Genomic DNA, 15,621 nt, shown 5'->3' on the forward strand with positions numbered 1-15,621 from the left:
TTTTGTTTTTTTTTGTTTTTTTTTTTCTTACAACGGTAAGAAAAGAGGCTCTCCCTCAAACGTTTATTTAGAGCAGTTTTCCTTGGAAAAAAAAAGAGGAATCTATGTTTGAGTCGTTTAACACTTGAACATCTATCTATATTTATACTTCTATATTAAAAAGCGTTAGGTTTGCATCTAAAAAATGCTTATAGCAAAACTTGAACTTAAGACATACAAGGCTTAAGTTACAAGTCTTACCATCTTAGCCATTTATTAATTGTGTTTTTTTATCCAACAAGATTATAGTTAACTTAGATAAGTTAATTGGTGTTTTATTATACTATTTGTTTCAATTATGTAATGATTGAGTTTGACAACTAAAAAATGTCTATAGCAAGACTTAAACTCGAAACCAACAAGTACAAACTAGCAATTTAGGGCATCGCACACTAGTTTCACTTTTTATTTGTTCAAAATCATGTAACTGTTATATATATATATATATATTCTAGTTATAAAATTGACAAGTCGGACATTTGGATATGTACCGCCGTACCGGTGACGAATATAGGTACCCGAGTTTAGGTAACATATATACGGAGGGAGTGCAAATCTTAAACCTTATCAAGTAAAACCCTCTTTACATTTGCAAATTTGCAACATTTGAAGTTTGAACACCAAACTCCAAGCTTCCCCAAGCACAACCATGTCCATTTCCTCGAGCTCTCTCTCCCTACATTCCCTCACTCCAAACCCAAAATCCAATCTTTTCTCTCTCCTCTCAAACCCATCTTCCTTTCCCACCTCATACTCACCCAAACGCCTCGAAATTCGATGCGCAAAAAGGTCACAAAGAACAGGGAAGTTCCGTTACCCATCTGAGAAGAAGAAACTCAAACAAATTCATAAACAGAAAATGGATGTTAAGGATAAATTTGAAGGGTTTTGGAGATTATCTAAGCTTGGTGTTGAAGTTGATAAAGACCCTGGTAAAGATTTTCTTGGTGTTTCTCATGCTCTCCTTGAACAAATTGCCAAAGTTCTTGAATTCCCGGTAAGGAGAATTGAACATTTAATTACACCGAGCAACGCGTGATTTTGTTGTAAATTTTTTTAGCTATGTTTTGCTAAATCCTTGTTTATTTGATGCAATTGAGAAAAATGCTATATTGGGTTATGATTTTAACTTTTTGATTTTTTATATTAGGTGCTTAATTGTGGGATTTGAGATTTGAAGAATTATTTATTATGATTATGTGTTAAAATTTGTGGGTTAATGATGCTAAATTGGTGCAAAAAGTTATTCAGTTTCATGTGAATATCAGTGTTTGAGTATCTTGAAGTTTAGCTGCTACTATTTTTGTTTGCAGGTTGCTTCATTGCTTCCAGCAGAAGCATTTACAGTGGTTAGAAAATCATTTGATGCGCGAAAGGTATTCTTTTCCTAAATAGTAAATTTATCTTGCATTCAATGTTTATAGAGGAGAAGATTATGTATTAGAGGTGTGTCATTCAGTTTATTCCTTAAGGTTAGAGAGTTTTATAGGGGCAAAGAGCATGGAGTTTTTGTGATCTTTTGGCTAAGAGAGTTTTCAATGATTTTCCTGGTCATGAATTACAAAGTTTTTTGTGATATAGATTGCTTTGTTTTATGATTGAGTGAACTCGTGATGCACGAATCCGAACATTAAGCTCCTCAATAAAGTGACTGATTGCTCAAGAATGATCTAATTTGCAGATAAGCCTGAAACGGCTGAAAGTGATAATTCTAAAATGATGGGTTACTTTTAATTCTGTAAGTTGCACATTCTTGTCCTCACGCGAATCATACCCACCCCTGCACAGATAAATAGGTGCCATTTGTGTTAGCTTTTTACTTCCTTAGCCCCTTCGGAATTTTTTTTTTCTAATCAAATTGGTGGTCTTGTAAGTTGTAACTATGTGTTGATGTTGTCACCCCTAGCCGGGCCTAAGGGCATTACGCATGTTTTGTTTTTGTTGTACTTGAGCGTTCCAATCTATAGATTAGGGTAGTTTATTTATTACTCCCTCTATCTCTTTTAATTTGCTTCAAAACTCCAAAGGGGTAGAGTTAATTTTGTTTTAAAATTTTGGTTAAAAGGAGTTGATGCGAGAGAGAAGTGGGGTTAAATGTAGTGGTTGTGGGAGTAAAGTTGTGTCCCCTACAACCAAAATTAGTAGGGGGCAAAGTTAAAGGGATGACCTAAAGAGGAAAATGGGCCAAACATTAAGGGAGAGGGGGGAGTAGTACCCTAAAAGTTTGTAAGAAAATAATTCTAGATAAGGACCATAAGGTAAAACAAGATCTTGCCTCTGATTGCATAGGTGTTGTTATAACATTTAACCCGATGTCTAGAAGTCATGCTGTTAGCAGAAGTGTTTATCCTGTTGGTGGACAATTTCTTCTTTGAAGCTATTATTTTCTTTATGCTGTCATACTTCCAAAGATGGTGCATGTTAGGCCTTATTAATTTTTGTTTTCTCGTTTTGTGAAAACTTTAGGCATCTCTTGATGATGAATGGTGATTTATAACACATAAAGGTTCCTAGAGCTCTCTTACCTACTGGTTTTGTGTTCTTAATTATGTGTTCTTCTCAGTATGATGCTATGGTATCTCCATATTCTGTGCACTTCTAGGGCTCTATATTAGTGCATGTTTAAATTGTGAGTGTGGTTTTAGTTAAAAATTACTTGAAAATGAAGATCATGTGAGTTTCCCTGGGTGATCTAGATTGTCGTTGGACTTATACATGTGTTACCGTCATGTTTCTTTCAGCTATTGAAGACACCTAAGTTTGTTTACACAGTTGACATGAATGTCGAGAAGCTCTTAAATTCTGAACCCCGGTTATGGGACTTCATCTCTGAAATGGAGCCTAAGGTTGGAATTGTTGAGCATATTCCCCAAGAAAAAGCTGTTGGTGATTTATTCAGTTTATTAAATGACTGCAAGAAGGATCTGGAAGGTACAGTAGCAGGGGATGCTGATAGTCACTGCAATCTTCCATCTTACAAACCAAAAGTTGCTGTTGTTGGAAGTGGTCCTGCGGGTTTGTTTGCTACTCTTGTGCTTGGAGAGCTTGGTGCTGCTGTTACCTTAATTGAACGAGGTCAACCAGTAGAACAACGGGGACGTGACATAGGTGCATTGGTAGTTCGCCGGATAATACAATCAGAAAGCAACTTTTGCTATGGGGAGGTAACTTTCTCAACCAAAATTTTGTCTTTTGTGGCATTTGTTGTCTCCTATAAACCCTGCTGTTACAATTTTCAGCAAGCTTATAGTAATCTGTTGGAATATTTATTAGGCATTTCTGTTAATGATTGAATCTAGATAGTATCCAATAATTAGATCGCAAAGGCATTTCAAGAGCTCGATTGTGATAGCTGAAGATTAGATAGTTTGCTAGAAGGGTTGATGATCTCGGTTTCCAAGGTGGAAGGCTCTTTGCCTGCACTACTATCAAAAGAATGTTTCCATTGAGCCAATTGCTTAGAACTTAAAAGAAGAATATGAATCTAACAAGCTGGTAAAACTTCTATTAAAGGATATTATGTTAAGAATCAAGATGATCCTTAGCCTCTTACTACAACTGAAGATAGTAGTTTATTACTAAGATCTGGAAAAAGTAAAAAGGGAAATACTAAGGAAATTTGTAAATATTAAGTTAACCTTTTGGCCATCCGCTTATATTATGTCAACCTTTTGATTATTTCTCAACACATCAACCTTGTAATAGTATTAATTTTTATTATGTCAAAAAAAAAAAAAGACCTATTAAAACAGGTGAACTGGTTACCTGGACAACTAAGATGAAGGTAAAAAAGCTAATTTGATTTCTATCTTTTCTCTTCTTCCCCAGTTTTCCACTTTCTTACTTCTTCTTCTCCATTCTTCCTCTTCTTTCTTATATTAGTTTAAAGCTAAAATAAAGCCCCAATTACCTTTCCTTGAAAATTAAAAATCCCAAATCTGATAAACAACCCACATACTCCAAATTTCTCCAAGATGAATGCAATTGAAAATCCCTAATTTAATTGAGAATACTGGGGTGTGATTCGAAGAGGACGATGATGGTAAAAGAGGTGGATTGGTTGTGGTGGGGTGTTTGTTTGGTGGCAGGGAGTCACAGAGGTGGTTTTCCGGCACCGCTTGTGGGGTTTGCTGGTGTGAGCATGCGTGAAAGCAAGTGAGAAGCGGTGAGGGTGGGTCTTGGGTTTGAGAGGAAGAGGAAGGAATAATGGAGTATGTGCAAAGTTTAATGGAGTTGGAGTATGGAGATGAAAGGAAGAGTGGAGAATAGGAGGGAGATCGTGAATTTTAGGAGTAAATTGTTAATTAGTTGCATGATTAACTGCCAACTTATTTTTTTTTTGGGGGTTAAAAACAACTTTAAATGCCAACTCAATTTTTCATTTTAAAATTTTTGAAAATTTTAAGGATTTATCCGGTCACCGGTAAAAAAACGTAATAAAAATTAATGCTATTACAAGGTTGACGTGTTCATAAATAATTAAAAGGTTGACATAATAAAAGCGGATGGCCAAAAGGTTGACTTAATATTTACAAATTTTCCAAATACTAATTGAAGTAGGGAAAACAGTAAGATATGATTGTATTAATAATAGTCAAGATGAGAATCACCAAATACAGCCCCTTTTGAAAGGTCAGTGCTGTCCAAAGTCACAATTTCTCTCATTTTTTTTATTCAAAACTCCTCAATATGCTGCCTACCTCTTTTCATTGCCTGACAAATGACAATTGCCTGACTTGCTCTTTACTCTAAAACACTTTCATAAAATTATTAGATTATCCTTCTCGTAAATAACTCTGGAGGATATTTCCTCTGCTGTCTCCCTTTCTTCTAGCATAAGTGACTACGGTGGGAGACTAAGATTGATTGTTTGCACATTAGAGAGGGGCTGTACCTTTGATTTTAGGTCTTAGGGTGCTTTTTTAACAAAGGCTGGAATCTGGATTGTTAATTTGAGAAGGATGATTCCTTTGATAGTCTAAGTATACAGACGGCAATTGCTCTAAATACTATTTATATAATTCTTGTTCGATTTATTGCTTCACAACAAGCAACTAGAGTATTAGTGCCAATTAGAGAGAATAAACTCATAACATATAGACCCTATACCCAAAAAGAATATACTAAGAACATATTTTCATTTGAGAATTTAAAAACAAATTGCCAAAGCCATGGAGCATGGAGGAAGAAAATTTCTAGATCGAGGGAAATAGTTATTATGAAATGTTACCACAGAAGCTGAACGCAATCTGACTTGATTGAAGGACTTTAAAATTTAATCCTACAATCTTACATCTTAGTTTTTTTTGCTGCATAAATTGAAGCAGTCTAAGGAAACTAAGACTTAGTTTGTTATCCTTCTCCACAAGTTATGGGATTTATCCCCTTTCTTCCAAAACTGATATCTGATAGCTAATGGACGGGAAGTTGCTAACAACTTTTCATCTCTGGAATTGCATGTGTGTGACAGTGTGACCCTGGACTTCTTCTGTGTGGAAGTGACTGAAATTGTGGTGGTGAACAGGCTCTGAAGACATATATGGGGGCTCATTAAACATTTGAGAACACATTGTTTAAAATTTAGCTTAACCTGGGAAGGCAGAACCTATGCTTGCTGCACTTGTTGTGTGTGTGTGTGTTGGGGGGGGGGGGGGGGGGGGGGCTGTACAGCCTCTTGCATCTCAGTTCATGAGGTTTTCCATACAATTCATCATATTCCCACTTGCAGTTTCCAAGTTTCCAAGGACCAAAAATGAAGGCTGTGAAACACACAATTACACATCCAAAACTCAATGCTTCATGTTCGCAGGCCTTGTCTCTCATTCTCATCTCATCTACAGGCCACATGAGCTTTTTCGTGAGCAAAATTTGAACCTCTCAAAGCACCTACCATTGAATAAAACACAAATGAGAGAAAAAGGTGATATCAAGTCCAAGGAGCAAATTAACACGAAAGACAAATAGACAGGCTATGGTTACAGTCATATGTGGGGGGTAAAACTAAGAGTAAAATCACTTGATGCACACACATATCTATGTATATCTGCAAGTTGTAAATTATGTTTGTAACTTAGTAGAGATGTTATGAGGAGCATTTTTAGATTTTATTTCTATTTTAGTTAAATTTTTAATGGGTACGTGAATTTTACTAGATCCAATTCTTGCTTAGTTCATTGTCTGCGCATAAGAAGAATCCTGGACCATTAACTTAGTGGTACAAATTTTTAGTTCTTGTGATCTTATTTCGCTTCACTAAGTGAGCTTGTGATTCTGCATTGTTTGAATTTGAGCCATTTTAAGTACTTAAGTGTGGCAGGGTGGTGCAGGTACATGGAGTGACGGGAAGCTTGTAACAAGAATTGGGAAGAACAGTGACAGTGTTCAAGCGGTGAGAAAATCTATCCTGTTGAAGCATACGTATGCTATCCCACCTTTTAGAGTTGTGACAGCTAACTTATTGTATAACAAGCATTGACCTATTGCAGCCTGGCATTCTTAGCCGAAGCGTGGCTTTGGCATATAATGACAGTAACCGTCTCAATTGGCATTTATTAAAATTGAAAAGTTGAATTCTTCCATCTTTTCTCGTTGTTTTTAATGTCAAATTATCTAGTACTTAGTGAGTAAATGCCCTTTCTGGATGAGGATTCTTTTCATTGTGGGAAATCTATGCATGAACATCCTTTGCCCCTCCAATCAAGTGTATTGATGGAAAAGAATGCTGGTTAGGAAATGCAAGGCTGCAAAATGTGGGCCTAATAGATATGTAATGGGTTTGGTCAATTGTAGACAATGATGTGGGGTGGAAGCTAACTCTAGCATTTCTTTCTTTCTTACAATTTTTTTTCCCTAGGAATTTCACTCATTATGTTACATAAATATACAATTCATGGGTTCTTTTGAGCAGCTTATAATTGAAATTGTTATCATATAGACCAGTCTTCTCCTTTGCCTTGTAGAGTATATGGTACTACCTCATATTACCAGCAGCATCCTCTGCAAAGCTGATGATTAATGAAACCTATAGTGAATGCACAAAATCTCCATATCATTGAGATTTAATAAAACATTGGAAATTTCATTTTAGACGGCCCTGACGATGGATTAGAAACTTCAATAGTTTCCTTTGTTGTGTGGTCGTTTCAATTTTCGGAATTTGAGCTTTTATTGTATCTATTAATACAGAACACGTTAACTTTCTAATGGTGTCATATTAGTATTAAGCATTGTGATTAATGAAGAAACTGTTATGAATTAACATAACTATGGCAGAAAACGAAGAAATAAGAAAGAGATTTGATTGATATTGATACTACTACAGAGAATAGACAACAGATTTCAAGCATTCCAGTGGCTTGATCACTCCCAAGAGATGACTTAAAACTTCACACTACTTTTTTTTTTTTGTCATGGTCTCCTTCTCCCTAATTCTGTATTATAGAACAAACTATCCCCTTCCTTCCCCTCCGAGCAAATCCTAACAGATATACTATGCACTGCCTATATTCTCCCCCAAGGTTGGTATATCACAGAAAACTATGATCAAGTAACAACACTTCCATCAGCAATCATAATTTAGAAGGTGATCATCTATTGAGTGGATGAAAGGAAAGAGGGAGATATGCTTGATTAATTTCCTTGTTCTTACTAACCCACCCCCACCCCCCCCCCCCCCAAAAAAAAAAAAAAAAAAAAAACCTCCCAAGCATATCTTATTCTCGTTGCTCTTTTTGTTTTCCCTAGAATATCCTGTGAGGATGTAAGCATACTTTCAATGTGTTCCCTTTCATGCCCTAATTATTCATTATAACTTTATGTGCTTAATGTGCAATTCACTTACAACTGTTACTGTTTAACATTTCCACAGTCAAAGTCCCTATAGCATATTGTTTTTAAAAAAAAAACACTCTGACTGATTTAAACATAGGGAATAATGGATTTTGTTGTCTTTTGCATGCTATAGGTGGGATGGATTGAACTATTTACTTAAAACTTAAGAGTAGCTGAGTAAGCTGTCTTGTTTCTATCACAGGTCTTGAGGACACTAGTTCACTTTGGTGCTCCAAGAAGTATTTTGGTTGACGGGAAGCCTCACTTAGGGACAGATAGGCTGGTTCCACTGCTTCGTAGTTTCAGGCAACATTTGCAGGCCCTGGGTGTAAGTCACATAACTAATCGTGATATTTTTTTAATCAATTAAATATGTTTCTCAGTCAATTTTGTTCCCCTCTCCCTCCCTTTAGTGCTTCCAATCTCTTTCTCTCATTTCGTTTAATTTTTTTTATTCTTTGATATCGTTAGGTCGCAATCAAATTTGGAACTAGGGTTGATGATCTGCTTGTGGAGGGTGCTACTATTAAAGGAGTCAAAGTTTCAGATGTAACAAAAAACCCACCGATCCATAGTCAGGAGTTGAGTTATGATGCAGTTGTTCTGGCCGTTGGGCACTCTGCGAGAGATGTATACCAGATGCTCTTATCACACAATGTGGGCTTGGTCCCAAAGGACTTTGCTGTAAGAATTTGCCAATACAGCCTCTAACTTCTCTTTCTTTTATCGCGTTACCAAGTTGATGTGAATTGCTATCTTCGGACTTGATTAGGATCCTTGAGGGGAGTATTATTTAGAGTTTGGGGAGGGGGGATGACTTAACAATTCTGTAGTGGAGTTGTGACTTTGCGAGGTAGTATGGTAGTTATTGGATTTTGGTTTGGGGGGAGAGGAGTGGATAAAGGAGAATTTTTTATATTTCTTTTTTTTTTTTTTTTTTGGGGGGGGGGGGGGTGGGGCGGAAATCTTGCCATACATACTAGTGAAAAGTTATTTGAACAGACATGCTCATGTGCAATCCTGAGTCCTTACAATGTGGAACTGCTATGGTCCTGGGTCAACTAGAGCTATGTAATGGTGCACATGCATTATTTATACATGCAAAAAATCTTTTTTTTTTAAATGTAAAATACGATTAATGGACGAGTGAAGTTATATCTATGACGTAGGCGTACATTAATCGTATTTTATATCTATGGCTTTTTGATCTTTCATAAGTTTTGTTCATGTTTTGCTAGATTGTGCATTTGAAGACATCCTCATGCTGTTGGTATTCAGTTTTTCAAATTCTGAGAGTAGTTATTGCCTTGAACTAATTTATTGGTGTCCTCTTCTAGATTGGCCTGCGAGTAGAGCATCCCCAGCAACTGATAAACAGCATACAGGTAGTTCCTTCGTGTCCTTTGTTGGCTGTAAATTCATTTGTCATTGATTTCTTTGTCAAATTCAAAGAACTATCTAATACAGTAATGATCTTTTGTTTAGTTACAAATTTATGATGATTGATTTTCAGCTGCAATTTTAATGACTTTTTAACTTATGAGAAAGTAACTTTAGTTATATATCATCTTAAGTTTAACATAAACTTGCTCAAATAGCAAAATTTCTTGACAGTGGCTAAGTTATTTAGTAATTTACATGTGCATTTTGTTTTTCTCGGGATTGGTTAAATTTAATGAAATTCACTTTTCAAATATATTTCTCTTTTGAACTGTAAATTGCATTCTCTCTATGTAAAATCTTAGTGTGATTTTAGGTACAGGTAAAATTGCTGTAGTTTTTAGGCCCTTGTATCAGTAATCATTAGAAAATAATAAGATATCATTCAGTTATCAAAGATTCAAAGTAGACAGTTAGTACTTGCTTCTCTATTCCTACATTGCTATTTATATTAAATCCTTTGATAATTCACATATTTTGGTTAAAATTTCATCTTTGAGTGCCTCATTTCTGGTGTCGCTGCTGCTTTTTGATTTTTTTTTTTCATTGTAAAAAGAGCATATTGTCATTGTTAATATGTCTTTATTAGACATGACTAAAAAACTGTTCATTCTACAATTCTTGTGTATTGTGGGTTCTGTGGCTTATTAGCATGATTAGTGTTTTGATGTACAAGACACCGTATTACTGCATTGCATAGTTATGTTTTGTGCATAATTATTTTCAAATAACTAGTTGGTTCCGTTTGTAAATATTGAACAAAGAAGGGACACTTGCATTCAAGCCAAAATGGTAATGTTTGAGCCACGTTGATGATTTTTTTTGTGTGGATGTTCAGTATGCTGCATTGGCAGCTGAAGTTCAAGGTGGGCGTGGAAAAGTACCAGTTGCAGATTATAAGATTGCAAACTATCTCAGTGGAGAGGGTGCAGAGTCTTCCTATTCATCTACAAGCCGTGGTTGTTACTCTTTTTGCATGTGTCCAGGAGGACAGGTACTTTGTATGAGCTAGTTATTTCTATGATATTAGTAGGATATGTCTTTGTAGCTTATTATATATTTATATGTTTACAATGACTCCACTTAACTTACCGATGTTCTTTCAAGGTGGGGTGGGGAAGAAGAATATGGATTACTTGAACCTTTTGATGGTAAACAGATGGGGTTAAATGTTTGAAATTTTCTAAGATGGTTATGAAATTTTCAATGCAATTGGGAACTAAGTATTAGCCATTGATTAGAATTGTAGAACCTTATCTATCTTAATTGTATAAAGGGTTGTGCTATCTTTGATAAAAAAAATTAAAAAAAAAAAAGGGTAGTAGGCATTTCTTTTCTTAAGAATGGAGTAAAAGATTTTCTGTTTCTTTTTCTGAAATTTTCTTAGTTATGAGTTCCCATTGTTAACATTTTCTAGCATGACATTCAGGTTGTTCTCACCAGTACAAATCCATCAGAGCTCTGTATTAATGGAATGTCATTTTCTCGACGTTCATCAAAATGGGCTAACTCAGCACTTGTTGTTACAGTCTCATCAAAAGATTTTGAGAGCTTAAATTTTCATGGGGCTCTTGCAGGTGTTGACTTCCAGGTAAGCTACTGTTAATCCTATGAGTTAGTTCAGACCAATGCACATCTATCAATTTTTTAAGTTATGCCTTAATCTCTTTTCTTTTCGGTGATGCCCTTTTCACACATACTTTGAGAATAAATGACCCTTGTTGAAGCTGGATGGTCTAAATATTTAGATTAGGCTCGATTCTTTTCACCTTTGGATAATGTTACAAAAATTAGGCTTGATAGAAGGCTTAGTAGCTATTCAAGCTCCATAGACAATTCATAATATTTACTAATTAGGGTCTAGAAGTTCAGATAAGGACTTCTCGAGTTTAATTCACACCTAAAAATAACCTCAATTAAGGGAAATTCAAGTGAAGAACTGCCATGACTTTTTCTCACTTTTGGAGTTGGCAACTTCAACTAAGTTGGATACAGTGATAACATTATTAGTATTACCTCGTATGAGAATTGAGGACTATGCTTCTATTGATATAGTGTGTCGAGTACTACATTTTATTGAAGTCATGCCAGGTGGTGAGTATTTGACCTCTTCTCCATACTTCTAATTCTGAGTTTTTCGTAATATAGAGGGAACTTGAACAAAGAGCGGCTGTAATGGGAGGTGGTAATTTTGTGGTTCCTGTGCAGACAGTCACTGATTTTCTTGAAGAGCGAACATCAGGTAGAAATTTCAGTGAACCTATTGCAACTGTCGTTCACGTGTTACCTTTTCTGCCCAGTATCATAATTTTTCATTTATCCTCAGACCTCAGGTATGTGTTTGCCACAATCAAGCTATCGCTTAGGAGTCAAGGCTTCAAATCTCCACGAGTTATTTCCTGCTCACATAACTAAGGCTCTGCAGGATTCTATCTTGATGTTTGAAAAAGAGGTTTGCATTATCAGACTTACAATTATGATGATGTTCTGTTTTTCAGTTAATATGCAGATTTTGTTCTGAGCTTCACTAATTTCTGTATTTCAGCTCCCAGGATTTATCTCAAAAGAGGCTCTTTTACATGGAGTAGAGGTATTCTCACTGATCAATGTGGCCAAGTATCTGTATTTTGTTTAAATTAATAAATTACTCAATTTGCAACATTTAATTAGAAATGACCCTATTTGTTTCTGATTTGCGCTTATCAATTGATTTACTAGACGAGAACGAGCTCTCCAGTTCAAATTCCACGAAACAGCACAACATTCGAGAGCACAGATTTAAAGGGACTATATCCAGTGGGAGAAGGAGCAGGATTTGCTGGAGGAATAGTTAGTGCAGCTGTTGATGGCTTGTATGCTGGCTTTGCCGCGGCCAAAAATGTGGGGTTGATAACTGCTGATATTGAATCTCTTTTAGGCAAGGCACAGAATTCTGGGATTGCCAAATATTGACAGCCATCTACTTACATATGTAAATGAAAGTAGGTTGAAAGATTGAATCACATTATTGTAAGATTAGGAATTACAACAATGAGAATGAGGGATAGCTCAAGTGGTTAGAGCTTACCTCCCGATTCCAAGAGATCTCGGGATCGATTCTCACCCCCGCCCTTGTGGCTCTTTAAACACCAAGAAAAAAGGAATTACAACAATAACATGAGTGAATAATCATGTGAAAATTTTGGTCTAATTAAGTTTTACTATCAGAGAGTTTCTAACTCGTGTCGCAGGCAAAGATAATTAGTTGAGAAGAGTTGAATGTACTGTCAATGTATTTGTGTTCACTGTATAGGGAGTTTGTTCAATTGAAAAGAAACAATTTTTGTAAACGAAATTGTAATGTTTTGTATTATTTCTTATGTGTAAAGATATTCTTTTTCATTGATGTTTAGATATTCTAGAGCTAAATTTTGTGTTGCAAAGAACAAGTTTTTGTACTGAATTTTTCAAAGCACAAATATTACAATATTGCTTATCCCTACCTTATAAAAAGTAGAAACATACTCTTATGAATAGTGTAATGCCAATTATACCCTTCAAAATGTGTATTTACATACATACCCTCATTAATATGTAGATGCTATTTTAATGAATAGTGTTTAGACAACTATACCCTCTAAAATATTTATGTACTTTTATGCTTTCATAAATGTTAGTTGTCTTGAACATTTATACCACCTAAATATAGTTGATTACATATTTTCTCTTATTGTTTTTTTTTTAGGAAAAATTTCTCTTATTGTTAATTTAACTAATTTTGTGATTTAAAAGCCAAACCAAATAAACCTTCAAGATATGGCTAGCTATGACGCGCGCGACGCGCGCGTTAGCTGCCCTAGTATAATGAAATGGCCAATTTTAGGGACCTCCTACTATGGGCTTTCAATGTTAGCCTATTGCATTATAACTGAAGTATAAACCTTTATTTTAGGCCCTATTACTATTGAAAGTATTGAGTAAAAGATAGGCCAATTGACCAGATTGGTAAATAAAAAAGACCCTTAGTGACAAATTGGTAAAAAAAATTACTCCGGCGACAATTTGGTAAAAAAAGCTAATTATATGCGACAATTTGGTAAAAAAAATAAACTCCGGCGACATTTAGCCCAAAAAATCTTATTTTTGTCGATAAACTCTTTAAAAATCTTAATTTAATTTGTGTTTTGTGTTTTTAAATTTATTTTTCACATTTAAGATTTAGAATTCCTATGGCCATCCCCTTTTTATTTTGCTAAATCCCAATACCAATTTTTTTTTAACCCCTTTTTACAAGAATTTCGTTAATAAGGGGTATGGAACTTAAGTGAAATTGATACTTCAACATTTTTTTTTTCTTGAAATTGTTATTTCCATTAAAAGGGTTGATAAAAAAAATGAAAAACGAACTAAATTAAGCATTCGTGAGTACTTTGTCGGAAATTTTTGTATTTTCTGGGTTAATTGTCGCCTGAGATTATTTTATTTACCAAATTGTCGCTTAGGGTTATTTTTTTTTTTACCAAATTGTCGTCAGAATTATTTTTTTTTACCAAATTGTCGCTAAGGGTCTTTTTTATTTACCAATCTGGTCAATTGGCCGTAAAAGATATGTACATATCACTTTACTAATATGTAAAACCGGTTTTGCAGCCAGGTTACGAGACAACGACACTTGACATTCCAACTTTTTGCCAAGTGCAAGTGTCGTGCCACGTAGGCGACAAATAGGAGCTATTGTGACACATAGGATGTTAAGTAAGTGAATTTTAAATAGATTTTTTTAAAATAAAAATGTTGTATATATCGATATATTTCTAATATTTCATATATACAAATTAATTATAACTTTCAATAAATACTTTATAACTCATCAATACCTTTTTCATCATAAAATTTGTTTTAAAAAGTTCTTAAAAATGAGATCCATTTAAAACATGTTTTAATAAAAAATAAAAAATAATTGAATCAGAAAAAATAATTTTTGTTTGGTAAAAATACTTTCAATTCATAAGAAATAATTTAAGTGCAATAAAAGAAATATCAAGTTACTAATAATAACTTCACAAATAAAACTACAAAAAATACACTATTATATCAATAAGCAATATGATATGGTATGTCTAAATACTTTACATCATCAAAAGGGATTATATGATTGTATTGAACGTTCAAGCTAAAAAATATGGGACAATTTGGGAATCGCCCATGCACAAAACTAGTACTCATGTACTTCCCTACCTTATAAAAAGTAGAAAATAACTCTTAGGAATAGTGTGCAAAAATATGTACAAAATTGTGTACAAAAATGTATATTTACTTTTTTACCCTCATTAATATGTTTACTCTCATTAATTTATTTAATTGTTTTTTTTTTTCATTAAACATACCATCAATTAATACAAAGTTTTTTTTAACAAAAACTTGTAATGCTTTTTTTTTTTTTTTTTTTTTTTTTTTTTTTAAAAAAATAAAAAAAAAATTATAATGTTTTGTACTTCATATGTTATTATTGTTATTTAGAAAGGTAAAAAAATTGTATGTACAAAGACTTTGTTTATTACCACGAGATGATTTATTTTAGGGAAAAACTATACTATATCCCTTATTAAAACACATGACCCACTAAATTACACTCCTAACAACCACTCATCCTATTTTAAAGTTTAAAAGAAAACGGAGGAAGTATAAGATAAATGTATGCATTATAAGTCATTGGTGAAAAATTGATAACAAAAAAAGTAGTTATGCCATAAAAAACAATTTTTTATAACAAAAAATTGATTTTCTATATACTTTTATAAATTATTTTTATAAAAAGGGTGTTATGTACAATTAAGATTCAAGAGTAAAAATAAATCATCTCTTGGTAATAAACAAAGTTTTTGTACATACATTTTTTTTTCCTTTTTAAATAACAATAATAACATATGAAGTACAAAAAAAAAATTATAATTTTTTTATTTAAAAAAAAAAAGGCATTACAAGTTTTTGTACATATTTTTGAGGGTATAGTTGGTAGCACACTATTCCTAAGAGTTATTTTCTACTTTTTATAAAGTAGGGAATCGTTGTAGAATAATCAGGGGCCGTTTGGGAAAGACAATCAACTACCTTAAATCCCTTTGATAATGCTTGTTGAAAAATTTAATCATTCCATTTACCCTTCTCATTACCTTATTTTCCTTCTACTTTGATTCCCCACCCGCAAGGAAATCACTCTAACCCCCAAACCACGCCCCTTAAAAATAACCCCGTCACCCTAAAAAAGCACCGCATCCGCCAACTCTTTATCTAGGGGGGGGATTCATCATGTTGCAATCTACCTTGCTGGTA

The 15,621-nt window shown here is 34.1% G+C and overlaps 1 protein-coding gene across 1 annotated transcript; it reads left to right on the forward strand.

The window, feature by feature from the left end:
* Nucleotides 1-625: 625 nt before the first annotated feature.
* Nucleotides 626-12,785, forward strand: LOC145634461 (uncharacterized). The gene is made up of 13 exons (XM_081685885.1): nt 626-1,036; nt 1,353-1,415; nt 2,781-3,203; nt 6,356-6,427; nt 8,072-8,197; nt 8,341-8,553; nt 9,207-9,254; nt 10,148-10,303; nt 10,739-10,900; nt 11,458-11,551; nt 11,643-11,761; nt 11,855-11,899; nt 12,028-12,785. Exons 1-13 carry the CDS (start codon nt 689-691, stop codon nt 12,259-12,261), a joined length of 2,103 nt encoding a protein of 700 aa, XP_081542011.1. The 5' UTR covers nt 626-688; the 3' UTR covers nt 12,262-12,785.
* The last annotated feature ends 2,836 nt before the right edge of the window (nt 12,786-15,621 follow it).

Source organism: Chenopodium album, chromosome 6, assembly GCF_948465745.1.
Source record: "Chenopodium album chromosome 6, dcCheAlbu1.1, whole genome shotgun sequence".
NCBI lineage: Eukaryota > Viridiplantae > Streptophyta > Magnoliopsida > Caryophyllales > Amaranthaceae > Chenopodium > Chenopodium album.

Excerpts from the sequence above, each read along its gene's own strand:
- LOC145634461 (XM_081685885.1), top strand. The coding sequence starts at position 689 with ATGTCCATTTCCTCGAGCTCTCTCTCCCTACATTCCCTCACTCCAAAC. Across the intron at positions 6,428-8,071 it reads ACAGTGACAGTGTTCAAGCG|GTCTTGAGGACACTAGTTCA; the intron begins GTGAGAAAATCT and ends TTTCTATCACAG. Across the intron at positions 8,554-9,206 it reads TGGTCCCAAAGGACTTTGCT|ATTGGCCTGCGAGTAGAGCA; the intron begins GTAAGAATTTGC and ends GTCCTCTTCTAG.